General features: G+C 32.0%; 1 protein-coding gene and 1 long non-coding RNA gene across 11 annotated transcripts; one reads left to right on the top strand and one right to left on the bottom strand.

The window, feature by feature from the left end:
• On the bottom strand, nucleotides 193–27,162 carry LOC107635132. Of its 9 annotated transcripts, none has more exons than XR_002361889.1 (12): nucleotides 26,804–27,162; nucleotides 26,616–26,689; nucleotides 26,042–26,144; nucleotides 25,748–25,834; nucleotides 25,147–25,288; nucleotides 24,921–25,017; nucleotides 24,214–24,321; nucleotides 22,790–22,874; nucleotides 10,684–10,742; nucleotides 7,402–7,460; nucleotides 4,438–4,496; nucleotides 193–581 (listed from the first exon to the last, which is right to left on the bottom strand). It is a non-coding gene; the product is annotated as an uncharacterized LOC107635132 (long non-coding RNA). The 9 variants fall into 9 exon arrangements; XR_002361885.1 differs by having other exon boundaries at nucleotides 22,790–22,881; nucleotides 26,804–27,161; XR_002361891.1 differs by having other exon boundaries at nucleotides 22,790–22,840; nucleotides 26,804–27,161.
• Nucleotides 766–3,674, top strand: LOC107635133 (replication protein A 70 kDa DNA-binding subunit B-like). Of its 2 annotated transcripts, none has more exons than XM_021121896.1 (11): nucleotides 766–921; nucleotides 1,004–1,275; nucleotides 1,371–1,470; nucleotides 1,564–1,688; nucleotides 1,816–1,900; nucleotides 1,982–2,117; nucleotides 2,215–2,378; nucleotides 2,585–2,699; nucleotides 2,794–2,991; nucleotides 3,068–3,171; nucleotides 3,268–3,674. In XM_021121896.1, the coding sequence occupies exons 2-11, from the start codon at nucleotides 1,077–1,079 to the stop codon at nucleotides 3,359–3,361; spliced, it is 1,320 nt and encodes a 439-aa protein (XP_020977555.1). In that variant the 5' UTR covers nucleotides 766–921; nucleotides 1,004–1,076; the 3' UTR covers nucleotides 3,362–3,674. The 2 variants fall into 2 exon arrangements, with proteins under 2 accessions (XP_020977555.1, XP_020977556.1); XM_021121897.1 differs by having other exon boundaries at nucleotides 776–921; nucleotides 3,091–3,171; nucleotides 3,268–3,671.

Raw genomic sequence — 27,705 nt, 5'->3', positions numbered from 1 at the left:
TTTCAACTTATGATTATCATTTGTCAGCTAACTTTTATTAAAAATACAACTTAAAGAAGAAAAGTGATTGAATCATGTTATTGTAGTAATAGTAATATATGTGGAAATAGATTTTCTTAAAATTTTTATGGTAAGATGTAATTTTTTATTGTTTAATATTTTTATTTTTAATTCTACTTAAAAAATATAAAATGAGCAACCATGCTAGGTTTATATTAAAATCTAAGGAATGTTAGGGGCCAGCAATTTTGGTGTTTTGTAATCATTAATTGGCCATCAATAGTATTTTTAATGGTGTGAGATTACATCTAATGGTAAGAGATCACTCACTTTTATTTTGATGGTTAAGTGTTGGCCAAAAAACATAAAAATTGCTGGCCCTAGACTTTTCCTTAAAATCTATTACTAAAATTAATCACTAATATAGAATATACAAATACACACTTAAAATTAGTTAATCTATCTTCTATCTTCTATTAATCTATTAATATATAATAGGAGTGTAGTAGTGGTCTTTGGTTGACATGTGGAACATCATTTGCTTGACAAGTGTATCTCCTAATTCAATGACATGTGGCAACCTAATACAACACAACAAAATGAGTCAATATGTAGAGTAGTATACCAACCCAGCCCAACCTCAATGGATATAAATCAAAGATTTCAAATTATAGTATAAAAGGTATTGACAAATTATAGTATAAAAGGTATTGAAATAGTTTCTCACCAATAAACACATAGCAATTTAATTTTTCTCAAAGCTGCGTAAAAATGTCTGAAGGGTATGATATGCTAATGAATGTCAATGCCAAGAAGCTTGAATGGAAATTTCAGATGTATGTTGTTCGTATATGGGAAAATCCAAACAGGTACAACCAAAAGGAAATTAATAGCATAAAGATGGTACTTCAAGATATTAAGGTAAGCTGTTAATTTTATTTACTTCATTTCAGTTCGTTGTTGATCAATGAGATTCTTATGGCAAATGAATTTTTTTTCCCAGGGAGGAAGGATCCAAGCGTCAATCAATAAAGGTTTATTCAAGAAGTGGAGGGGTTTTTTTTTAGGAGTTTAAAATGTACACTATGAGTAACTTCATAGTTGTGAACAAGATGGAGAAGATTAAAACAACAAGAAATCGGTGGACTTTGAACTTTTCCCACAGAACAGTTGTGGTTCGCGTGGAAAATCCAAGTTTTTCTCTCGAACCCTTCTGCTTGAAGCCTATCCCAGAGCTCCTTGCTGCCGAAAAGCTTGATGATTCTCAACTATTGGGTAAGCAACTACTTTGTCTGTTTCTTTAGATAGTAACCATCCTTTCCAGTATCTTTCATATTGTGACTTATTTGGTATCATTCATTGTTCGTTAGACATAATCGGGGAGGTTGTTGGGAAGGATGACCCAAGGGATATAATCACAAGCAAAGGAAAGGAAACAAAACATATGGTGGTTGTGATAGCAGACCTAGAGTAAGTTTCTTGAATAAAATAGACAAGTTTTGTGTTGTTTGAAACAGTATACATCAGTTTAATGTGGATTTGTATGATTTTTGTGTTTAGCAGTAACAACAATCTTGATTGTGTGTTATTTGGTGACATGGTCGATCAAATAGTTCCCCATCTTGAAGATGGCAGGGTTGAACCACTAATAGTGGTGTTGCAGTTCTTTAAACCCAGCCGATGGAATGGTATGCATAAACATGTTAAAATTCCTAACCCACTCCATTAGTACAAATGGTTTGTTTACGAAAGTTGGTATGTGATAAACCCATGTTTACTAAAGGCAAAACTAATTCTTATTGTTCATGTTTTCAGATAAGGTATCGGTTCAGAGCCACTTTGATGTCTCTAAAATACATGTTAATCCTGACATGAAGGAAGTACATGATTTTCGAAAAAGGTTTGTCTAACAATCAATGAGAAGCACTTTTTTCTGTTGTGTTCCCAATTAACGACGTTGTTTAATGGAATGAATGTGCAGCTTGCTTGGCAGTGTAACCTCTAATTCGGTCAGGATTAGTCAGGTATCCGGTCATGGTGTGCAATCTGGTGCTGCAGAACTGAAAAGAGGAGGTGTCGTAGTGAAATCAATAGAGGACGCACTCAATTCAACAGAGGTCAAATTAGCTAACACTGTTACTAATAACTAAGTGTATTATGCATTCATTAAACACAACAATGATGGTTTGATACTTACACCTGGGCTTGGTGCAGGAAGGTCCTATATGGATTGGCGGAACCATTGTCTCTATCAATGCTGACAACAACGATTGGTTTTACAAATCGTGTAGGAAGTGTCCAAAGAAAGTAGAAACCCCAATTGGAAATCGATATGAATGTTCCAAGTGTGGTCACACACATGGCAGTGCATCCCTTAGGTGTGAGAGAAGACTTAATTTGGATGCCTTTAATAGATTTCAAAGAATAATGTTTTCAAGTTTCAGATGCAGTTTAATTAATATTAACTTTCTTGCATGAATTGTAAAGAATTGATCCCATTTTATTGGTCTACTAAACTATTTGGCAAGGGAATTTATTAAGAGGAAATCCTTTTTGACAATTGGTATTGCATATTTTATAATAGGTACAAGGTTGAAGTTATGGCCTATGATGGAACAGGAAGTATAACTATGCTAATGTGGGATAGAGAAACAACACAGCTTATAGGGAGGCAAGCTGAACAAATCAAGGATGAAGATGTTTGTTCAGCATATATCCCTTTCAGATATCAAATTTTTGGATTTTTTGTGCATATACACTAATTGTGATTTGTTCATTCTTTTAAATTTTCAGTGTTTGGAAGGGGAAGGTTACCCCCCAACTCTTGATAACATGATGGATAAAAAGTTACTCTTTAAAATTAATGTCAAAACAGCCAACATCAACAAGCATGACCAGGTTTACACTATCATGAAGATATGTGACGATGAAGACATTGTAGAAAAAAATTGCCCTATGGAATTCATCAGCAATCCTTCTGACGTCTTAACTGTATGTATCTTCTATATCTATTGCTGTATAAACTAATAAACATTCAAGTCAGAAATTGGCTACAATATCTAAGAAGAATTATTGTGTGCCTTTGTGTAGGAGAATGGGATCAGCAATTCAATGGATGTTTCAGCAACTGTGGCTAATCTCAAGTCTGATAATAATTCTCAGTGCTCTGTGGTGTGTATTTAAAGTTTTACATTAAACATATGAAGGACATCTATGGATAATTAGTTTATTGTCAACTAACCCAATATACACGTATGTATTCCACAGGATGTTGTGGAGGATTCTGTCACAAGCCTCAAGTGCAAGACCCCAATTAGGAGAGCTCTCAATGGGTAAAACATGCAGTGTCATTGAACATTGACAATGAAGAAGATTTCCAACTCTCCACTAACAAGTTAGGCCAAAAGGGTGGCAAGAAGAGGCAAAAGATGCAGACCATTGAATGTGATAATTAACCCTAATCAATATTTGAGTATAGTTGGGAAATTACACATGATGAGTTGCCTTTTGGTTATATAATATATCAACCAGTATTAATTTAAGTTTGCTAGCGTTTTGAGTCCTAATGTATGCCTTAATGAACAAGTTATTTGGGTCTTGCACAAATATTGTAATATGTGATAACCAGTATTGATTTATATATGCTAGCATTTTGAGTACTAATGTATGTCTTCATGGACAAGTTATTTATGTTTTTTGATAGTATTGCAGTATGTATTGTGATGGATTAAACACATGAATTAAGACTTTGGCAGGTACTAATAGCAAGTATAAATTATCAACAATGTCTATAGATTTATAAAATTCAGACGTCATACTACCATAAGCAAGGCTTCTATTTCATACTTGAAATCACAGATATAGCGCCTTATACATGTCTGATATAAATTGATCTGCATGACTATATAAATGCCAAATGAATTTTAATTGCTAGACCTAATGGATGTCTGATATAAAATGATCTGCATGACTATATAAATGCTGAATGATTTTTAACTAACACACAAAAATGAAACACCTAATCCATTTAGGACTAAATTTTAACAGGTTAAAACTTCATTAGATTTATATAAACCCAAATTGTAGTGAATAATAGTAGACTGCAATTTCCCAGAAATATAATTTTTTTCCAAAATCATGTCGTGTTTTGTTTTCTAACATTGAGAATAAGAAAGTTCACAATGGTGTGATCTGTTGACTTTATAAATCTTTGCAGGATACTCACTGCACATTGCCTAAGAACTAGACCCATGAAAGTTTTGAAGTTTCATCTATATTTCAACCTATCGATATAAAAGCATTGACGTTATTCATAGGTAGAGTGCATTTGATGTGTAAATGAATAGGAGGAAACACAAATAGATAGTCACCACAGTTAATGTTAGTGCAAAAAGTATAGTATTAGTTTAAATATGCAACTAATTTGGTAGAACTTACTTAATGCATGGCTTCCATTTAGGTGAATTAAAAGAAAAACTCCAGTGCCTTCGTCATGCCTGATAAAAAAAGGAAGGCTGATTGGTGTCATGAAAATTAATACTATCATGGGGTGGACCAAATTTAAATTCAATTAATCAATCCTGGTGATTAGCCAACAAATTTGGGCTCATCAATTATAATTAATGTATTTCAGTTACTTAATTAATATAATTAGCTTATACCATTTGATATCTATCTTAATAAAACCTTAAATAATTTCTGATATATTTGTCGTGTAGTAGATAAAACCTTATATCGTTATCTACATGTCCTAATGATTCAAACAAAGTAACATTGGATGTAGTAGATGTTCCATTACAATAATGATAGCTATTCATCTAACTTTATTACTTTCTGATATATTTGTCAGCATATACACTAGCCACTTAGCTTTTTTTGTATACTAATAAAATAATCATAACTATTTAACTTCAAATTTGCATATCCATACAATTGACTTTTGTTTTAGTCAGGTAATAATTTATAGAAAGCAATCAAGTATTCTAGGAATCCACATATGACAAGGCATCGATAAGATTGATAATCATCAATCTTCAAACTCTGGGGAAGAAATTTGTTCAACATTGACCAAGTCCAATAGTCAGGAATTCCTAAACATATGAAAGTATAGCTGCACACAAAACGTTTCCTAAATAGTGAATGGGATGCATGCATAGAACTTTGGATAGGGAGATCAATTTAGTTCGTTATGAGATATTAGAAAATTTTCCTAAATCTATGAAGCTAACTTTGAACTTCATCAGGTTCATATCTCGATGTTAGTCCTGCTACATGTGTCATGCCAATTATATTTTCTTTTTCAATTCCGAAATCAAAACATGGCTAATGACAATGAAGAATATAGCGACACCCCATGTACAGCAAAATATCTTCTCCATGGAAAAAATAGTTCGACATACCATAAATTTTTAATAAAAATATTACTTTTTTATTTAAAGGATTGATTAGCCATATTAAATTAGTTATACCTGTGAAGATTAAAATTCGTAGAACCCACTTAAAGAAACTTACTAAATACATCATGTATATAATGGCAGTTTAAGTATTACCATTTTTTTGATGCAACTGATTTTATTATTGACTTTAGTTAGCGTGTTCTCAATACATATGACAAGCCATCGATAGGATTGATAATCACCAAATTTCAAAAGCTAGGGAACAAATTTGTTAAAGTTTGACCAAGTCCAATAGTAAGGAATGCCTAAACATATCAAAGATCCCGCTGCACACAGACCTTTTCCTAAATAGTGAATGATCTGAATCTATATACCATTGGATAGGGAGATCAACTGTGTACGTTATGAGGAATTAGAAATTTTCCTCAAATCTATGAAGCTAAAAGTTTTCTCCAAATCTATGAAGCTAACTTTGTACTGCATCAGGTTCATAGCTCCATGTTAGTCCTCTGACATTTGAAGATTCAAATAAAATTGCACATTTCAATGCGAAAATCAAAACCTTGCTAATCTGAATGAAGAAGGCAGTGAGACCCAATGTACAACACAATTAGGATTGAATTATAAATAAAGTTGTGATTATTCCAAATTAAATTACGTATAAATATAGTAATAATTAAAAATGTTTCAGCAACTGTGGCTAATCTCAAGTCTGATAATAATTCTCAGTGCTTTGTGGTGTGTATTTAAAGTTTTTAATTAAACATATGAAGGACATATAGGGATAATTGATTTATTGTCAACTAACACAATATACACTTTGTATTCCATAGGATGTTATGGAGGATTCTGTCACAAACCTCAAGTGCAAGACCCCAACTAGGAGAGCTCTCAATGGGGGTAAAACATGCAGTATCATTGAACATTGACAATGAAAAAGATTTCCAACTCTCCACTAACAAGTTAAGCCAAAAGGGTGGCAAGAAGAGGCAAAAGATGCAGACCATTGAATGTGATAATTAACCCTAATCAATATTTGAGTATAGTTGGGAAATTACACATGATGAGTTGCCTTTTGGTTATATAATATATCAACCAGTATTAATTTAAGTTTGCTAGCGTTTTGAGTCCTAATGTATGCCTTAATGAACAAGTTATTTGGGTCTTGCACAAATATTGTAATATGTGATAACCAGTATTGATTTATATATGCTAGCATTTTGAGTACTAATGTATGTCTTCATGGACAAGTTATTTATGTTTTTTGATAGTATTGCAGTATGTATTGTGATGGATTAAACACATGAATTAAGACTTTGGCAGGTACTAATAGCAAGTATAAATTATCAACAATGTCTATAGATTTATAAAATTCAGACGTCATACTACCATAAGCAAGGCTTCTATTTCATACTTGAAATCACAGATATAGCGCCTTATACATGTCTGATATAAATTGATCTGCATGACTATATAAATGCCAAATGAATTTTAATTGCTAGACCTAATGGATGTCTGATATAAAATGATCTGCATGACTATATAAATGCTGAATGATTTTTAACTAACACACAAAAATGAAACACCTAATCCATTTAGGACTAAATTTTAACAGGTTAAAACTTCATTAGATTTATATAAACCCAAATTGTAGTGAATAATAGTAGACTGCAATTTCCCAGAAATATAATTTTTTTCCAAAATCATGTCGTGTTTTGTTTTCTAACATTGAGAATAAGAAAGTTCACAATGGTGTGATCTGTTGACTTTATAAATCTTTGCAGGATACTCACTGCACATTGCCTAAGAACTAGACCCATGAAAGTTTTGAAGTTTCATCTATATTTCAACCTATCGATATAAAAGCATTGACGTTATTCATAGGTAGAGTGCATTTGATGTGTAAATGAATAGGAGGAAACACAAATAGATAGTCACCACAGTTAATGTTAGTGCAAAAAGTATAGTATTAGTTTAAATATGCAACTAATTTGGTAGAACTTACTTAATGCATGGCTTCCATTTAGGTGAATTAAAAGAAAAACTCCAGTGCCTTCGTCATGCCTGATAAAAAAAGGAAGGCTGATTGGTGTCATGAAAATTAATACTATCATGGGGTGGACCAAATTTAAATTCAATTAATCAATCCTGGTGATTAGCCAACAAATTTGGGCTCATCAATTATAATTAATGTATTTCAGTTACTTAATTAATATAATTAGCTTATACCATTTGATATCTATCTTAATAAAACCTTAAATAATTTCTGATATATTTGTCGTGTAGTAGATAAAACCTTATATCGTTATCTACATGTCCTAATGATTCAAACAAAGTAACATTGGATGTAGTAGATGTTCCATTACAATAATGATAGCTATTCATCTAACTTTATTACTTTCTGATATATTTGTCAGCATATACACTAGCCACTTAGCTTTTTTTGTATACTAATAAAATAATCATAACTATTTAACTTCAAATTTGCATATCCATACAATTGACTTTTGTTTTAGTCAGGTAATAATTTATAGAAAGCAATCAAGTATTCTAGGAATCCACATATGACAAGGCATCGATAAGATTGATAATCATCAATCTTCAAACTCTGGGGAAGAGATTTGTTCAACATTGACTAAGTCCAATAGTCAGGAATTCCTAAACATATGAAAGTATAGCTGCACACAAAACGTTTCCTAAATAGTGAATGGGATGCATGCATAGAACTTTGGATAGGGAGATCAATTTAGTTCGTTATGAGATATTAGAAAATTTTCCTAAATCTATGAAGCTAACTTTGAACTTCATCAGGTTCATATCTCGATGTTAGTCCTGCTACATGTGTCATGCCAATTATATTTTCTTTTTCAATTCCGAAATCAAAACATGGCTAATGACAATGAAGAATATAGCGACACCCCATGTACAGCAAAATATCTTCTCCATGGAAAAAATAGTTCGACATACCATAAATTTTTAATAAAAATATTACTTTTTTATTTAAAGGATTGATTAGCCATATTAAATTAGTTATACCTGTGAAGATTAAAATTCGTAGAACCCACTTAAAGAAACTTACTAAATACATCATGTATATAATGGCAGTTTAAGTATTACCATTTTTTTGATGCAACTGATTTTATTATTGACTTTAGTTAGCGTGTTCTCAATACATATGACAAGCCATCGATAGGATTGATAATCACCAAATTTCAAAAGCTAGGGAACAAATTTGTTAAAGTTTGACCAAGTCCAATAGTAAGGAATGCCTAAACATATCAAAGATCCCGCTGCACACAGACCTTTTCCTAAATAGTGAATGATCTGAATCTATATACCATTGGATAGGGAGATCAACTGTGTACGTTATGAGGAATTAGAAATTTTCCTCAAATCTATGAAGCTAAAAGTTTTCTCCAAATCTATGAAGCTAACTTTGTACTGCATCAGGTTCATAGCTCCATGTTAGTCCTCTGACATTTGAAGATTCAAATAAAATTGCACATTTCAATGCGAAAATCAAAACCTTGCTAATCTGAATGAAGAAGGCAGTGAGACCCAATGTACAACACAATTAGGATTGAATTATAAATAAAGTTGTGATTATTCCAAATTAAATTACGTATAAATATAGTAATAATTAAAAATAAAGTAGTTATTAGTTTACGATTATATATCTATTAATATATAATAGTTCCTTTTTATATATAAGGTTGTGATTATTCCAAATTAAATTAATTATATTTTTTTAGATTGAAATTCGTAAAAACCCACTTAAAGAAAGTTACTAAATCCGTCAAGTATGTAATGGCAGTTTATATATTACTGTTTACCTTAGGAATTGATTTTATTAATGACATTTTATAAAAAAAATAACTCTTATAATATTGGATAAAAATATTATATAAGTAATAAATTTTATGTATTAAGAAAAGTGTTTAGGGTTTAAGTCTTAGTACTTAGGGTTATGTCTAAAATGCTTTATGGTTTATTTTTATTATTGACTTATGTTAAAAAATAGTCGAGCTGCATCATAGGTTTAGGAAGTACAATTTTTTTAGAAAAGTACAAGTTAAAAATTTTTCCTTAAAGAAAACCAGTTGTGGTTGCTGCAATTCATATGCTTTATAGGCAGCAGAACTTGAATATACAACAAAGGAAAATCTACTAAACAAGATAAACAATACCATGTTACACCATATTCAGCTAAGGCACTTTAAAATGAAACCATTTGCTAGGTTAGGGCTAGATAAAAAAATTGTGATTTAGCTTTTGAATTCCCAGTTAGGTACGTGTCCAAAAGTGCAGGTATCTATGCTAATGACCAACAGATAAACTGTTCACATGATGGGTTCACAGAGCTATGTGTCATTGGAGATGATGACACATACCTTATTAGTAAAAACATGTGCTGAGAATAGAGTCAAAGGATAAAGCAATTTTGAATAAAGCAGTTATTCCTAAATAATAATCAATTGTGAGTGATCATTGGTCAATAAAAGGTATGTGTGGATAAAAACTCGCATCAATGCAAATATACAACCGTTTAAGGAGGTTTATCCTAAGCAAATCATATCAAGTAACTGCTGGACAAAAAAGGTTTGAACCTTATTTCGAGAATTACTTTCATAAAAAATTTTCTTAAAAAAAAAAACGAAACTTAGGCTATACTTATATGATATTTCAACTAATAATTTATTAGGATGGATTACAACAGCATGTATGATATAAATTGATCTGCATGACTGTATAAATGCCAAATGAATTTTATTTGCTGGCTTCTATTTCATACTTGAAATCACAGACATAGGGCCTGGTGCATGTCTGGTATAAATTGATTTGCATGACTGTATAAATGCCAAATGAATTTTAATTGCTGGACCTAATGCATGTCTGATATAAAATGATCTGCATGACTATATTGCTGAATAAAATTTAATTAATAGTAGACTCCATTTTCCCAGAAATATTATTTTTTTCCAAAATCATGTCGTGTTTTGTTTTCTAACATTGAGAATAAGAAAGTTCACAATGGTGTGATCTGTTGACTTTATAAATCTTTGCAGGATATTCGCAGCACATTGCCTAAGAACTAGACCCATGAAAGTTTTGAAGTTTCATCTATATTTCAACTTATCGATATAAAAGCATTGACGTTATTCATAGGTAGAGTGCATTTGATGTGTAAATGAATAGGAGGAAACACAAATAGATAGTCACCATAGTTAATGTTAGTGCAAAAAGTATAGTATTAGTTTAAATATGCAACTAATTTGGTAGAACTTACTTAATGCATGGCTTCCGTTTAGGTGAATTGAAAGAAAAACTCCAGTGCCTTCGTCATGCCTGATAAAAAAAGGAAGGCTGATTAGTGTCATGAAAATTAATACTATCATGGGGTGGACCAAATTTAAATTCAATTAATCAATCCTGGTGATTAGCCAACAAATTTGGACTCATCAATTATAATCAACGTAATTCAGTTACATAATTAATATAATTAACTTATACCATTTGATATCTATCTTAATAAAACCTTAAATCGTTATCTACATGTCCTAATGATTCAAACAAAGTAACATTGGATGTAGTAGATGTTCCATTACAATAATGATAGCTATTCATCTAACTTTATTACTTTCTAATACATTTGTCAGCATATACACTAGCCAGTTAGCTTTTTTTGTATACTAATAAAATAATCATTACTATTTAACTTCAAATTTGCATATCCATACAATTGACATGTGTTTTAGTCAGGTAATAATTTATAGAAAGCAATCAAGTATTCTAGGAATCCACATATCACAATGCATCGATAAGATTGATAATCATCAATCTTCAAACTCTGGGGAAGACATTTGTTCAACATTGACTAAGTCCAATAGTCAGGAATTCCTAAACATATGAAAGTATAGCTGCACACAGAACCTTACACTAATTAGTGAAAACATGTGCTGGAAAAGGAGTCATAGGATAAAGCAGTTTAGCATAAAGGAGTTATGCCTAAATAATAATCAATTGTGAGTGACCATTGGTCAATATAAGTTTTTTATGGATAAAAACCCTAAACCCTTGCAAATACACAACCGTTTAATACGTTTAGTTTATCCCTAGGCAAATCATATCAAGTAAGATCTTATCACAAAAGGTTGGAACATTATTTTCAGAATTGCTTTCATCAAATAATTTCTTAAAAATTAAAGAGATATCAGGCTATACTTATATCATATTTCAACTAATATCATATTTCAACTAATAATTTATTAAGGTGGATTACAGTAGCGGTTTATTTGTGAAGAGACTAAGTCACCTATATTTTTAGTTACAATCACATTTTATTGGTCTGTTGAACTATAGAACATTGATTATAACAATAGAAGATTCATTAGTTCATGGTTCACTTAATTGCTTTATCAATCCCATTAGTAGCACACTTCTTGAAATATCCCAACTATGGTGGTGGATATCATATTAACAGAACTGCTATGCTATAATAATATAGATTATAATTAAAAGATTATGCTAAACCAAGTTGTTAAGTATTAAGCACTACTAATACTCCATATATTGAGAAAAGATATCTGCTAATGACATAACTATGAATCTAGCACCTTCAAGAAACATTACTTAAAAAGGACAACTTGGTGGGCTGAGTTTTCTCTTAAGGAATAATATTAGAAAAACCAATAATAATTATGTTTCTGCTTGAGTGGGATTCCAACATATTTTACCATATATCCCCTAAATTAAAATACATTATTCATATTAACTCATATTAATAGATGTTTTATATAGCTCTTTTGCCTTGCAATAAAAAAGTATTTGTTTAAAGTAACCACGCCCACGTCCTTATAGAAGGATTAAACAATTCTGCACATTCACACCATATAAACTAATTATATAAATAGGTTAGAGTAAACTGTTGTGTGGTATTCCAATTGAGTGACCATTCCTCTAAGTCACTAAACCCCATTAGCTAAACGTTCAACCCCTTTACAGCCACAATGAGTGATATCCCACCAAAAAGATGCGATCTTCCATTCCTGAGTGATGATATTATCTTGAAAATCTTTGTGAAAGCAGATCCAAAGACAGTAGGAAAGTGCAGAAGTCTGAGTAAAGCTTGGAATTCTAGACTATGCACCAACTTATTTATCAAGCAAAACTATAAGGAAACCAAAGACAAAGACTGAAGCATCATTGTTGGGATTGGGTCCCCCCCCCCAAGTGATCAAAACTCAATGTGGTTTGTTCGAGCCTCAGTTGATACTGGGCGGCAGTTTAATTTCAATGTGCCGATAGAAATCAACCATTATGGCTTCTACTCGATCATAGGCTCCGACCATGGAGTCATTTGCTTGAGGATTTCCATGGGGGTCTCAATTCTAGGCTACTTATGTGGAATCCCCTCACCCGAAAGAGGCGTTTTGCACCAGACGAAGCTAGCAAGCACTGCTACCACGTTGTATCTCTTTATGCCTTTGGCTATTTGGAAGATAGTGTGGAATACCGCATTGTGCATGTACACAAGCGACACTACTCTGACAGCACCATGTCTTGGAGTATTTATAGTTCAGTGGAAAGGGGGTGGACTCATGAAGGTTCATTTGAAAGCAATGTTCAGAAGCTTGGACCCAAATCTGTTGTGGACAATGGCGTCATTTACTGGATAGGTTGGGAACGTCCTAACTTTCCTGAGCCAGTAAGCATTATCACACTCAATCTCAGGCACAGATCTTTCCATGAGGCTACAATACCTGCAGAGGTGAAATCTGAATATCATTCCCTAACTCCCTTTAAAGAAGGTATAGGATTATTAACCTATCACAATGTTGGATTGTCAAGACAGATATTGGTTTGGGAAATGAAGCAAAATGGGGAACAAAATCTTGATTGGGCTAAGATGATCAAGGTTACTGGGCTTGGAATTCCATACAGTCCTTCTTTATTAGTTGGTAAGGATATCATATCCGTAATGGAGACTAGGAATGGTTCTAACTGTTCAAATGACACTGAGAGGACTGATCTACTTATAACAAAGCTGAGGTTCATGGAAGCAAGAAGAGTCCACCTAACGCACCGATTTTGGCAAGAGCACGTTAATGTAAAGACAATCACTCTGCACTCCAATGGACTGTATATGGTTTAGTATATCTTGATGAGGGTGGGATGAGAGTATAACGATTCCGGTTATTTTGTTTTGTGCCACTTTGTACCTAGACAATTTGTCTTATATGATAGGCTTTGTCCACTTTCTTTGATTTAGGAGTTATTTCCTTTTTGTTTACAAATTATAATGTAATTTTATCAATGGGAGGCAACCATGGTAATAGGAATGGTTTATCAATTTGGGATAGCCTGAAAGATTAGTAGCTTTATTTTGCTAGATTTATTTATGTTTTCAAATTCAAGTCAATATCTTATGTATTAGCAATATATATGTAATGGTAAGAGTGGATTGAAATGATATATTTATTGTTAATATATATCTTATTCTGAGAAGTATAGTGAAATGCAAGCTAACACACCAATGAATCTTGAATTAAAAAAAAAAACACTCACTAATCTATATATTGACATAATCTAATTAAGGAAATGATCACTAATCCATGTATGACAATTATAAAACATAAGTGTTCTATCAAATTATGTTGAAACAATAATTAAATAAAACTGTGATCATTACTATTATCTTTTAAAAAGTTATTTATAATTAGCTTTTACACACAAATCGATTTTTAATTTTCCATGACCATTACTCAGATTATTTACAAAATATAGCTAGGACACAGAGAAATTGCTGTGGTCCCAAATTGAGGGGTTATGCATATAAGGGTTTAGATTTTGGGGAACTCAAATCAAAACACGAAGTTTTAGCAATATCATGTAAAAGGCAACACCAATAAATTTATACTAAGATGAGTCAATAACAAAAAAATATCATTCAACTTCAAAACTAGACTTTGGAAAAATAAATGAAATAATGGTCTTTTTATGCAAATTCTTAACACAATGCACGTGAAGTTTGGCCACTCATGAAGTTATACTTCAAAATAAGCAAGAAAACAACCTTAGTGAAAACCTGTGAGAATATTTTGCTTCTGTGGACAGATAACAAAAAATGGAGGATAAGATGACCAGCTTACTTAATTCACAGCACCAGTCTCCACACGACATGACGACCAGAACCCCCCTTACAGAAATCAGGAGCAACTCTCATACAAAAATTGCAGGTACGTAAGATATACTCTCATACATGGTTATTGAAAAATATAGGCACAGGTCACTTAGTTTATTAGTAGGAAACATCAGTAAACAAGAGAGCAAATCTTTTTGGTGTTATTAATAATAATCTTTTCCATACCACCATGTGTAGATGAAGATGAATATGTATCTCTTAAAAATAAAAGGAAGATGAACCAGCATGACAGCAATGATCATGCAAACATCACAAACCACCAAGATGTGAATTATATACCAACGGAATCAGTTCTCCAGCAAGATGGCATTCAAGAGATCAGACAAGGTAACTAATTAATCAACCAAAATAAATAATAATGTAGATTCTTTGACCAATATAAGCCACTTGGGGGGTCAATCTAAACCTTAGTAGATTAAATTTTCTTGCAAGCTAACAACTACCTTAATATATACTTCACATAGTGCTCGCTCAAACAAATATAGAAGAGCCCTTTCATGAAGGAAAGGAAAACAACATTTGCCCAGATTTCAATGTCATTGGTATTCAAAGAGAAACCAATAGTCAGGTTGGACAAAGAAAATTCCAGAATACTGCTTACCTGACAGTTTTGGCAACGAATAGATGGTTAGTAGATGCAAAGTATGCTAGGAGGGAACGAGCAATCAAACTAGCTAAGAAAAGACAGCGTACTGATGGAGCATGTCAACAAGGTAATACCCTTTTAATACTTAATTTAAGTTAGAGACTTTATTTTAACGTCTTAGTTACATATACATTAGAGGCTTTAATTTAAGTTATATATATATATATGTTCATGTATTGGATTAGATTTAAGCTTAAGAAGTATATACTTATACTGAATGCATCTGGACAGTGAGGAATCTTGGACAAACTATGGGAATTTTCCATTAACTGCTGAATGTAAAAAGCAAAACACATTAAAACCTGGGTTATATAAACACATACAGGTGCCAAAAAATTAGTGCAGATTTTCTTAATGCATTTACTTTGTCATGTGGTCAAAAAAATTATTGTTACGATAATTTTCATTCATGAAAAATATGGTGGCAGGTCCTCCATTCAGGCACTGATGTTTTCATATTCTTATCTACAGGACAGTCACAATTCAATGGAAGAAGCATGGAGGGACTTAGCCAAACAAGGGGTTCTATACCATTAAGTAATTACTATTTAGATACAGATTTAAAAGGCTACAGAATTTTTTTCAAAAAATACTCGGGTTAACCTTGAATTCGTAATGCAGGCACTATAGATTGCGTACATAACAATGCAAAGAAAATGTATGAAGAGGATAAGGAAAACAGCCTTTATTTTGTTAGTAATGGAAGGAATGTAGACCTAGCCATAAGGGTGGGAGAGAATGTCAACAATGGACAGTATAATCTGAATGAGGTTCCCCTTCAATCAACCGATACATTAGCACAAGAAATTCCAATGATAGGTAATGAAATACATTGTAAACAATTCACCAAACACTTATCTACCAGTACATATCGGGTAAACAAATTAACTTTTGGATATTTAGACCTTGCAAAGCATGCTAGGATGAAAAGAGCATCGAAACGAGCTCAACAAAAACCTACCAGTGTATCTCAAAGTAAGGAAGGTAAAATTTATTTTGTATGACCAGATAACATTCAACCTGAATTGCTGAAATGATATATAGATAATCAGGTTTTTGGTGCTCTTAAAGAGAACCAATTTGTATCTCAATAAAAGAGAGATCTATTTTTGGTTAACAGGTACAGCAGATATAACTATATCGAACCAAAGCAACATGGATTGGACTGCAATTCAATGTAAGCTAAATGAATTAAATCTTTATATTATTACTTTAAATTATGCAAGAGATAATTATAGTTAATGATGGAGACAGTGCATTTCAAAATACAGATTCAAGTGGTCCAAGAATAATTCAAGATAGATTGGACTCAGTTCAATCTAGCAAGACAAAAATATCAAATACTATTAGTGTGAATAGTATGGCGGATAATAAAGCACAACAGAAGAACTATGCACGAGGTACATGAAACACTGACCATCCTTTTTTTTAAAATATAAATGAGGCCATACTTCTTTTTTATGAAGATAATGTTGCCTATATGTGTACTAAAACTATCAAACCAAACAGAAGAATTTAGAAATGCCAGGAGGAGCAGAAGGTTAAAATTAAATGCTTCAAGACAAAATGAGACCAGAATCCACAACCAAGGTATTCATAATTAATTCTTTTAAATTAGGAGTTAATAATATATCTATATGAAATTAAAATCATACCCAACCAACCACTTTTCTGTGTTGTGGATAGTATTTTTCAATGCTTAGGATCTGTTCGAAATTGGTAAGGACAATTGTTTGTTATTTTAGATATATCCTCCTATAACTATTCATAGCCAGTTTATGAGTAATTGACTAAGAATCAAATAAACATAGAAGTCAGTGTTCATTTTCTGATCATATTAATAATAGGATTAATGAACAACAGTCATTAGGTTATGAGCAGATTTCTACATTTCGTCTATTAGTAAGAATGTGTCAATTATCAATAAATTCATTAACATAAAACTAACATTGTGAAATTTCTTAAAATGATGTAGGTACAAGATCTGGCCTAAGATCTTCTAATACCACTAAAAAAAAAATCTAAAGAAGGCGGTACGTACTAGATAAAACATGTTTTACTGACACAAATATAAAAAATCTAAGACATTCCTAATAATATCGTATCGACTTAATTAATCCTTCTTGCTGCTTGCAGAGTATGTACACATGGGGGATGCAGTGTATGAATGTGAGCATTGTAATGCTCTTTTCTGGTATGACGAAAGGTCAAACAAAAATTAAAACACAGGCCAACCTAAATTCACTCTATGTTGTAAAGGAGGACAAGTCCAAGTTCCACTTACAAGAAGCTCCTAAAGTGTTGTATGAGTTGTTATACGGTAATGGTCCAAAGAGCAAGCATTTTCGTGAAAATATTAGATCTTACAATAGCATGTTCCAGTTCACATCCATGGGCACGAAAATAGATCGTGGCAGGAATAATTCCAGAGGACCACCAACTTTCATTCTCGTTGGTGAGAACTATCATTTAATGGGTAGTCTCATACCACCCGAAGGAAGTATGGCCAAATTTGCGCAATTATATGTATTTGATACACAAAATGAAGTCCAAAACCGCATGGCTGCCATCAGGTTTGTCATCTTTTGATTAACGCATTATTAATTAAAATTTTCACAGCCAAAACATTGTAATTTATATGCTGCTATTATAATATTATACTTGATTTGCTGCCGTAGGGGTGAAGAGAACAAGCAGATTCATGAAGATATTGTAAGAGATTTGAAAAAAATGCTTGATGACAATAATATTTTGGTCAAGGCATTTCGTACGGTCAGGGATTCAGTTGCTAAGGATTCAAATAACTCAATCAAGCTTAGGCTACTCGGCAAAAGAAGAAAGGATGGTAGAAGATATAACTTGCCCTCAACCGATGAAGTGGCTGCTTTGATTGTTGGAGATTTTGATATAGATAAGACTGATCGAGACATTGTAGTTGAGACACAAAGTGGAAGATTGCAAAGGATCAATAAACTCAATCCAGCTTATTTGGGATTACAATATCCTTTGTTATTTCCTTATGGGGAAGATGGTTACAAAGAAGATATACTTCTTAATAAGCGGAATCATAGTGGTGGGAAAGGACGACAAGAGGTGTCCATGAGGGAGTTTTTCGCATTTAGGATTCAAGAAAGATTAGCTGATGGATCTCCCCTCTTATATGCAAGAAGACTATTCCAACAATTTTTGGTTGACGGATATTCTATGATTGAATCAACCAGGTTGAACTATATACGTCAAGAGCAAGATAAATTCAGATGTGAAATGTACAAGGGAATAAAGGAAGCAGTTTTCAGTGGAGAAACAACACCATCATCATGTGGCAAACGTATTATATTGCCTTCTTCATTTACGGGGGGTCCCAGATATATGATACATAATTATCAAGATGCAATGGCTATTTGTAAGGTGGTGGGTTATCCTGATCTTTTCATTACCTTCACATGCAATCCTAAGTGGCCTGAAGTTGAGGACTTTCTAAAGGACAGAGAGTTGAATCCCGAAGATAGACCTGACATTGTTTGTAGAGCTTTCAAGGCAAAACTAGATACTCTAATTAAAGATATTAGAGCCAACAAGATATTTGGAAAAGTGAGCGCAGGTAAATTTTTACTAATCTTACTAATCACAGTCACTAGAAACCTTTCATGTTATCAATATACGTATTATTACACATACACTATTTAATTAAATTTTCATTAATGGATTTTGCAGTTGTTTACACAATTGAATTTCAAAAACGTGGATTGCCACATGCACATATACTACTATTTCTCCATAAGGATGACAAATATCCAACAGCAAAAGACATTGACAGAATTATATCAGCTGAGATACCAGATAAGAAGACAGATGCAGATTACTTTGAAGCAGTGGAGAAGCACATGATGCACGGCCCGTGTGGTTTGGTTAAGAAAGATTCATCGTGTATGGAAGATGGTAAATGCATTCGTCACTTCCCAAAGAAATTTGTTGATAACACAACCGTCGACGATGAAGGTTATCCGGTATGTAGACGTAGGGAAGATAGAAGAACAATTAAAAAGTCTGGCATTGACCTTGATAACCGTTATGTGGTCCCTCATAACAGGCTCTTACTTATGAGATATGGGGCTCATATAAATGTTGAGTGGTGCAACCAATCAAGGTCAATAAAGTATTTATTCAAATATGTGAATAAAGGACATGACCGCGTCACAGCCTCATTCTATAAAAGTGCTACATCAAACACCGAGTTGGATGAATACGATGAAGTGAGCATGTATTATGATTGTAGATACATATCTCCATGTGAAGCAGCCTGGAGAATTTTTGGGTATAACATCCATTATAGAGATCCTTCTGTTGTGAGATTAGGTTTTCACTTACCCGATGAACAAAATGTGATATTTAAAGACCATGAAAATTTAGATGATGTGGTGAAACAAGCATCCATCAAGGAATCTATGTTCATTGGATGGTTTCAAGCAAACAGGGATTATATGGAGGCTAGGTCATTGACATATGCAGAACTCCCTACAAAATTTGTATGGAAAGCAAAAGATAGGGTGTGGTTGCCTCGAAAAACACATAATGTTATTGGAAGAATCTTCTTTGTGCCTCCAGGTTCGGGTGAAAGTTACTACCTCAGACTACTCCTTAATTTTGTGAATGGACCAACTTCCTATGAAGATATCAGAACCGTAGATGGTGTTGTTTATTCCTCATTTAAAGAGGCATGTTATGCACGTGGTCTTCTAGATGATGACAAGGAATATATTGATGCAATAGAAGAAGTTAGCCATTGGGGATCTGGAGCGTATCTGAGAAAGCTCTTTGCTACACTTTTATTTTCTAATTCAATGGATAGACCAGAACATGTATGGGAAAAAACATGGACTCTACTATGTGATGACATACTTCATAGGCAGAGAAGACTACTTGATAATCCAGGTATCAATTGTTACTTCAATTCATGTTTATCATAATTAGATATTTTCGCTATCTCAATAGGTAAAAAATGATATTTTAGTAATTAATCAATAAATTTTATCACAACAGTTTTGCTATTCCAACCAACCACAATATAATAATGAAGTAATTTTCATGAATCTGTATATTTGTATAATTGTGTAATGTTTAATCAAAATACAGTTGCAATAAATTTATAGGAAAATAAAGTAAAAGGATAACCAATTGATGGTGAGGGATAGGAATTTGTGACAAATATATCACTAACTTAAAAAAGAAGGCTCTTATGCTAATTAGACTAACATTTTTAATTTGTAATAAATTGTCCTGTCCTGAAAAATTGTGTTATCAATTGTAAGTCAAATCAGATACTTAATATGGTCAGCTTGGCTATTACAATCCTTATATAAGTCATAGAGAAATTTTTCCACACATAGGTGAGTTATTACATTGCACTGATTTGGATTTTCCTGTTATGCACGCAGATTTAGTTCTTACAGACGATGAGTTGAAGGAGCTAACACTCATACAAATTGAAAATATGCTAAACAGTTACAACAAGAGCCTTAGAGACTACCCACCAATGCCAGTACCAGATATGAGTCAATGTTCGAACCATCAACTAATAGCAGATGGCGTTAACAGGTTAATTTGTGATGAACTGCGGTATGACAGAAGGCAACTAGCCGCGAATTATATTACTTATCTGCAAAAACTGACAGATGTGAAAATGATGGTGTACGAAAAAATAATGGAGGCAGTTCATAGTGGGAAAGGTGGAGTATTCTTCCTATATGGTTATGGTGGGACTGAAAAAACTTTTGTTTGGCAAACATTAGCTTCTGCATTGAGATCTCAATCACAAATTGTACTCACGGTTGCATCAAGTGGGATAGCATCACTTCTATTACCCGGTGGCAGGACAGCACATTCACGTTTTGCAATTCCACTCAATTTGGATGAATTCTCCACATGCAATATAAGACAGGGGAACGCCTTGGCTGAATTGTTGATAAAAACAAAACTAATAATTTGGGATGAGGCTCCTATGGTAAATAGGTACTGCATTGAAGCTCTTGACAGGATGATGCGAGACATTCTAAGATTCAAGAATGTGAACAGTGAAATGGAGCCATTTGGAGGAAAGACAGTCGTATTTGGAGGTGATTTTCGACAAATACTACCAGTGATCCCAAAAGGAACTAGGCAGGAAATCGTTAATGCCACAATAAACTCATCGTATATTTGGAATAGCTGTCAGTTGTTGACCCTCACAAAAAACATGAGATTGAGAGTAGGTGATTCCACTGAAAGGTCACATGACTTGAAGTAATTTGCTGATTGGATTCTAAGTATTGGTGACGGAAGTTATGGTACACCTAGAGATTCAGGTGAAAGAATTGAAATCCCAGATGACATTCTGGTAAAGAACTGGGATGACCTAATAGAGGCAATCTGTAAGGTAACCTATCCAGAACTATTTTCAGGGAAAAATCCTGATCAACATATAAAAGACCGAGCAATACTTGCACCAACATTGCAAATTGTGGAAGAAATAAACAATTACATGATGAGCTTAAATCCCACTGAAGCACATACCTATTATAGTTCTGATAAGGCATGCCCAACAGAGTCTAATAATGATTTACTGGCATCCATACACACTCCTGAGTTCCTGAACACAATCAATTGCTCGGGTGTTCCAAACCATCAGTTGACATTAAAGGTTGGAACCCCTATAATGCTACTTAGGAACATTGATCACTCGGCAGGATTGTGCAATGGTACACGCTTAGTTGTCACCAAGCTTGGAAAACACATCATAGAAGCACAAAGTAGCACAGGAAAAAACAAAGGACAAAGAGTGTTCATCCCAAGAATGATTTTAAGTCCATCCGATCATCGAATACCATTCAAATTCCAACGGAGACAATTTCCTATAATGGTATCTTATGCAATGACTATAAACAAAAGTCAAGGTCAATCATTGTCAAAAGTTGGACTCTTACTCAAAAAGCCTGTTTTTACGCATGGTTAGCTATATGTTGCAGTTTCTAGAGTCACAAACAAAGAAGGACTTAAGATACTACTAAGTCATGATGAGAAGAAAAAGAATGAGACGGATAATGTGGTATTCAAAGAAGTCTTCAGGAATGTTTGCTGAATGCATCAACAATGATCTTTGATATAAAAATGAGTTGAGTTATTTTTGAAATAATGTAACCAAACTGAATCATGGATCTTCAGCACTTTGTCTGGTGGTAGAGAATGTTTCTTTAAGATACTAATCAGTTTGAATCATCTCCGTGCACAAATCAGGTACTTAATACCATTTTGTCCGACATATTGTTAGTATGACCATTAGCAACATTTTCCTTAAATCCAATTATTCCTTGAAACTTTCATGTTTAGAAAACTAAAGAGGATGAAACTATGCCTAGGTTGCACATGTTAGATTATATGTCTTATATCTAAAAAGGATAAATGAATTATAATTGATATTTACTCGATAATAAGGATAACACCCTAAACTCAAGTATCATCACAAAAGAGATATAACACAACAAAATAAAAAACTAAATAGGTTAAACTAACCTCAATCTGTGTCATCCATCACAGAGGTTGCTCCCAACAAGATACTTCAGTCTTCAGTAATTAAAAAACCAGCTTATAATCAAATCTAGGAACTTGAAAAATAAATTCATATCAGAATTACATTTAAATATTTTCTTTGTCCGATCCCTAAGTCACAAATCATTGATTAGCAACATTGATTAGCAACAATAGCAACATTGTAACTAATAAACTTGCAAAAGCAATAGACTGCAGTAACCAATAATTTTGATTTCTAATGTTAAATGAATATATTTGTACTTGAAAGATAACAAAGATAAACATAAATAATATCAAATCATCAAAATCACTTTAAGGAAAATATTATCCTTATTCTTAGGTAAGTGAACAATGGGAAACTTGAACGTTGTCAGCCTAGATAGTTGCCTAGATTGTGATTTTGCAATATATATAAATTTTAAGCCACTGAATATTTTGAGGCCAAAAGGATTGACATTAAGAAAAGAAAAAAACCTAATGAATATCATGAACGGAAGTTTTTCACCATTGTAAATTAAGACTACTCATACATCAAATTAAAGAGCCTAAGGCCCAAAACAACAACAAAATGCAAGAAATATAATTAAGCGTATATTCTTATTGGAACATCTTGCTAAAACATGACAAAAGATTATATTCTTTAAAAAATATGTGGAAAAAGAATATCTTGCTAAACCAACCTGTTATTCTCCCATTAGTACCTGATTCATACAGAAAAAAAATGCACACTAAATTTAAGAAATGCTCACTAAATTTAAGAAGTAGAAGAATCTTTTTAGGATTTCAAACAAATTAACTACCATTTGTAAATTCTTATTGAAATTAAAAATATACAAACGGGCAGGATTCACCATATCAGAAGAAATAAGAATATTTCACAATGATTAAATTCATATGAAAGGAAAATCAAATGGCATATAAGACAACTCATTTTTTGAAGTTTTCATTTCCTCAACTGAGTAATAAATTGAAGACTAATTAGAAGATTGTCATTAAGTATCCTATTCTGCATCTAAAAATTCAATCTCTATCAACACGGCTTAGCAGAAGTTATCAAAAGAACACTAGAAAAATCATAAAAAAATTAAAATTAAAGCAAATGTGCTTTATAGCATTCCTAACACTTAACATAGTCAGGCCCAAAATGAAAAACATAGAAATCCAAAATTGTAACAAAGAAAATATACACAAAAAATAATGAAAATTAAATAAAATATAATAGAAAACCCATGAAAGGTACACCCTGTTGATATAATAGGCACCAATAAAAAAGCAAAATTGATTCCCTAACCAAGGATCAAGATACAAAGCTTTTAACATAAAGGCTTAATGCAAAGTTCAAAATAACATATAAAATCAATGTCCAAAACATCTAAAACTTTTGGATAAATATACAAATCACTCACTTGGATCTTAAATCTTCTTGAACATCTCAACTTCAGCCTCCAGAACACTATCTTCTTGGATTTTACTATCTCTCGCAAGTCCTCTAATCAGAAAAATATGAAAAGTCCCTGCAAAATTACCAAGCGCCATAACAGATTTTCACTATAAATAATAAAAAAATAAGCATATTAAAAGTGGCGCATATAATATTCACGACCTCATAGTGATTGGATTTAGTATAAGGGCTCAAATCTCTCCCAATTTGTCCGTGTTAGCACTTTGAAGTAAGTCAAGAATGATATGCATATAACTATACATTGAAGCTTATTACTGAAATATAAGTTCAAACTTCCATTTTTTTATTGGAGCAAAACAAAAAATATTATTTTAGTGTTGGATCCAATTAGTCAAAATAAAATGATATAACATTCAAATATTTTTATCCTTTCTTCTCTACATGTCATATTATTTTAAAAAATATTATTTCAAAATTCAATTCAAATTGTTTATTAATTTTATACAGTAGTTAATAAATACATATGTAATTTCTCAAATTTCTATTGAAAATAAAAAATTTGGTACCTAAAAACTCATAAAATTGCCACTGAAAATAATAGCTTAACAGTCTCCCATGAATACACCAACAATATATCATTTTGACACTTTTAAATGACTCTTTTTATCCTTATTCAAGTGCTATATTATATTATCTTTCACAATCCTTTACCTTTAAGGCATCTTCATGTCCAATTCTTCCATCCGGATGAAATGTTATTGAGTGCACCCCTGCTCATAAGAGAACCTTTATGGAAACATTCTTACAACTGGCACAAAAGAAAACAAATGTTTAAAACCAAGAACATACATAGAGAAAAAGATCATTAGCCTATGAAATGATATTGCCATTCCAATTTTATTATACATGCATATCAAGGAGAAGCTATGATCAGTACCTCTTCCATGGTAGTGCCAATATCAAGTCTGTGCAATTCATTCAGTGAATACTATGCAGTGAACCTTTGATGCCAGAATAATTTCACTAAGAACAATTTCAGCAGCCTTTGAACTTTCAATAGCCACACTGCCTTCAGTATTCTGACATCAACGAAAACTCTTTTAAATTCATATTATAGAGTGTTTATTTTGGAATCTTGAACTAGAGATGCTTACATACTGAGAGTATGCACAGATTAATGCACACAAAAATATTCAAGAATTTGGCAAGCATAGGCTAAAACAAATATTGTCATACGGATAATACAAAATCACAAGATGCTACAATTACAAATAGTGATGCAAAAAAAAATAAGCGATCAAATTCCCAAACAGTTGTAACATTACAATTCACAGATTATTCCAATCATCCATTTGCAAACTTCACTCATAAATCCTAAAAGAATATCTTCGCCGCAAAAATAGAGTGGATACAGACAGAAAATGCAAAACAAAGAAAAAAGAGAGCAACTTTTTAGCCACAGTACGGTGTTCAAAATATATATATTGCTCATAATCAACGCTATGAACTTCAAAAGTAAATCTAAAGAGGACGGAAACCTGAAATTTCAAAAATATACGACACAAAAGCCACAATTGGCCATCGACACCAACTGTTTCTTCCCAAACATCATCCATACTCTTAGCCTAAAATTCAAAGAAAAAATAAGTCTCAATAATTGTATATGTATATTTGTATTTCTACAACATACCTTGAGGTACATCAGTTATTCCGCCAGAAACTAATGTTTCAAGTCATTAAGAACTCTCATTGAGACTCTTATCTTAGAACTTTAGCCACATCAAAGTTTCCATTCAGATCAAGTAATAAATATTACAAGTAAAGTAATGAACCTCATTATGGAGATGAAATATAATTGCAGTTTTCTTTCTTTAAAAAAGTTTCTATTTTTCTGCAACTTCATATAATTTCAAAGAAAGCTGCAACTTCACAAACCTGCTAAATCCAAACCATTAATTAGTCATTTATTAGCAGAACCAGAATAAGATTAATCAACTTAGTATAGAGATTACTAATTATATTAACTATATTTACTTTCTACGGTGATTTAATATTACTTTTAAAAGATTTCTGAAATTATTCATACTATCTAAATATTCACGGTATCCATGTACAATCTACTTATACTCACAATTTAATGTTGAGCATCATACTATCATAAAGATAAATTTTTTTTCCTCCATAAATATTTAAAGGGAATCCGTTTTATAGTTGCATGCATAAATCAAATAATGGTATCCGTTTCAAATTAAATTTACCGTAAATTAAACCAAAATACAAACTTATCATCAGTTCTAAAAAAAATAGATATATATAACAAATAAAAAGTACGATCAATAGATAATCAACTAAAATAGAAAAAAAAAATAATATAATACAAGCTTGAGTTACTTCTGAAAAGTTAACCCATATTAAAATAGAAGCTCCATGCATCTACTTTTTCAACCCATTTTAAAATAGAAGCTCCGATGCATCTACTTCTTCAGGAAATTAAAAGAAAGGGGATTAATACGTTGAATAAACTATACAAATGTATAGAGGATAATAATATCATCTTTACGCAAAACTTCATTTACACAACTTTATTAGTTTACCTTTTGCCCAAATTCGAACTCTTTAAACATCTTCTAAGCCAACAAAGCTTCTATTCGAAAAAAATAGTCAGCAGATGAAAAAACCAAAGAGACGGAGACTTAATTTAAAGGAATATTTTAGCCTTTTTGTTTCTGAAAAAACCAAACATCTTTCTATGCCTTTTTGTTTCTCTTGATGGATGTAGTAGGTAGGATAATTAATTATGAAGGAATGCTTCTTATAAAGAGTTAGTGGATTTCAATAAAAAGGTGGATGAACCTTCTTCAACTAACAGCTATAAACATTTAAAACACATCATAAGGACAAGTGTTTGCTTCAAATAAATACAAAATTATTTAATTCTAACTTCACCCATTTTTTTTACTTTTGATTATAAATTTTTTTATTTCTAATAAAAAGGTGATTAATCAAAATTCAATTAATCATATCCTTATACATTCAAATACCAGAAACTTTTACTTATCTAATATTATTAAATATACCAAATTCGTAATTATAGTTTTTATATTACAATTTTTCTTAGTCATTGATGTGTATTGATGATTTTTGTTACAGTCTTGCACATGCTCTATTAACTACTTATTAATACTAATACTAATATATATAAAACCTTTAAGTTTTACACTAATCACGTCTCCACAAATCTCTATTATAAAAATATGTGTGTTCTAAGTTCTAAGTACCAAAAGAATAACTAAATAAAATAAACTAAATCTTATAATATTAAATAGATAAAACAACCAACACTAATAATTGTTTATGTTCAACATAACACCGTAAAATATTTAATATATGGATTCTTACATTAAATTTATTGATTATAATTAAAATCTTGAAAATTTATCATAATTGTAATTTATGATATTAGATAAAATTTTCAGAAATATAATATATTTTGAAA

This window comes from Arachis ipaensis, chromosome B04, assembly GCF_000816755.2.
Source record: "Arachis ipaensis cultivar K30076 chromosome B04, Araip1.1, whole genome shotgun sequence".
Taxonomy (NCBI): domain Eukaryota; kingdom Viridiplantae; phylum Streptophyta; class Magnoliopsida; order Fabales; family Fabaceae; genus Arachis; species Arachis ipaensis.
This window is presented reverse-complemented; position numbering and strand designations above follow the sequence as displayed.

What these genes read in the sequence shown, in the direction of transcription:
- LOC107635133 (XM_021121896.1), top strand. Translation starts at nt 1,077, where the DNA reads ATGTACACTATGAGTAACTTCATAGTTGTGAACAAGATGGAGAAGATT. An exon ending in GTACATGATTTTCGAAAAAG is followed by an intron (nt 1,901 to 1,981) that starts GTTTGTCTAACA and finishes ATGAATGTGCAG; the next exon opens with CTTGCTTGGCAGTGTAACCT. An exon ending in AACAAATCAAGGATGAAGAT is followed by an intron (nt 2,700 to 2,793) that starts GTTTGTTCAGCA and finishes TTAAATTTTCAG; the next exon opens with TGTTTGGAAGGGGAAGGTTA.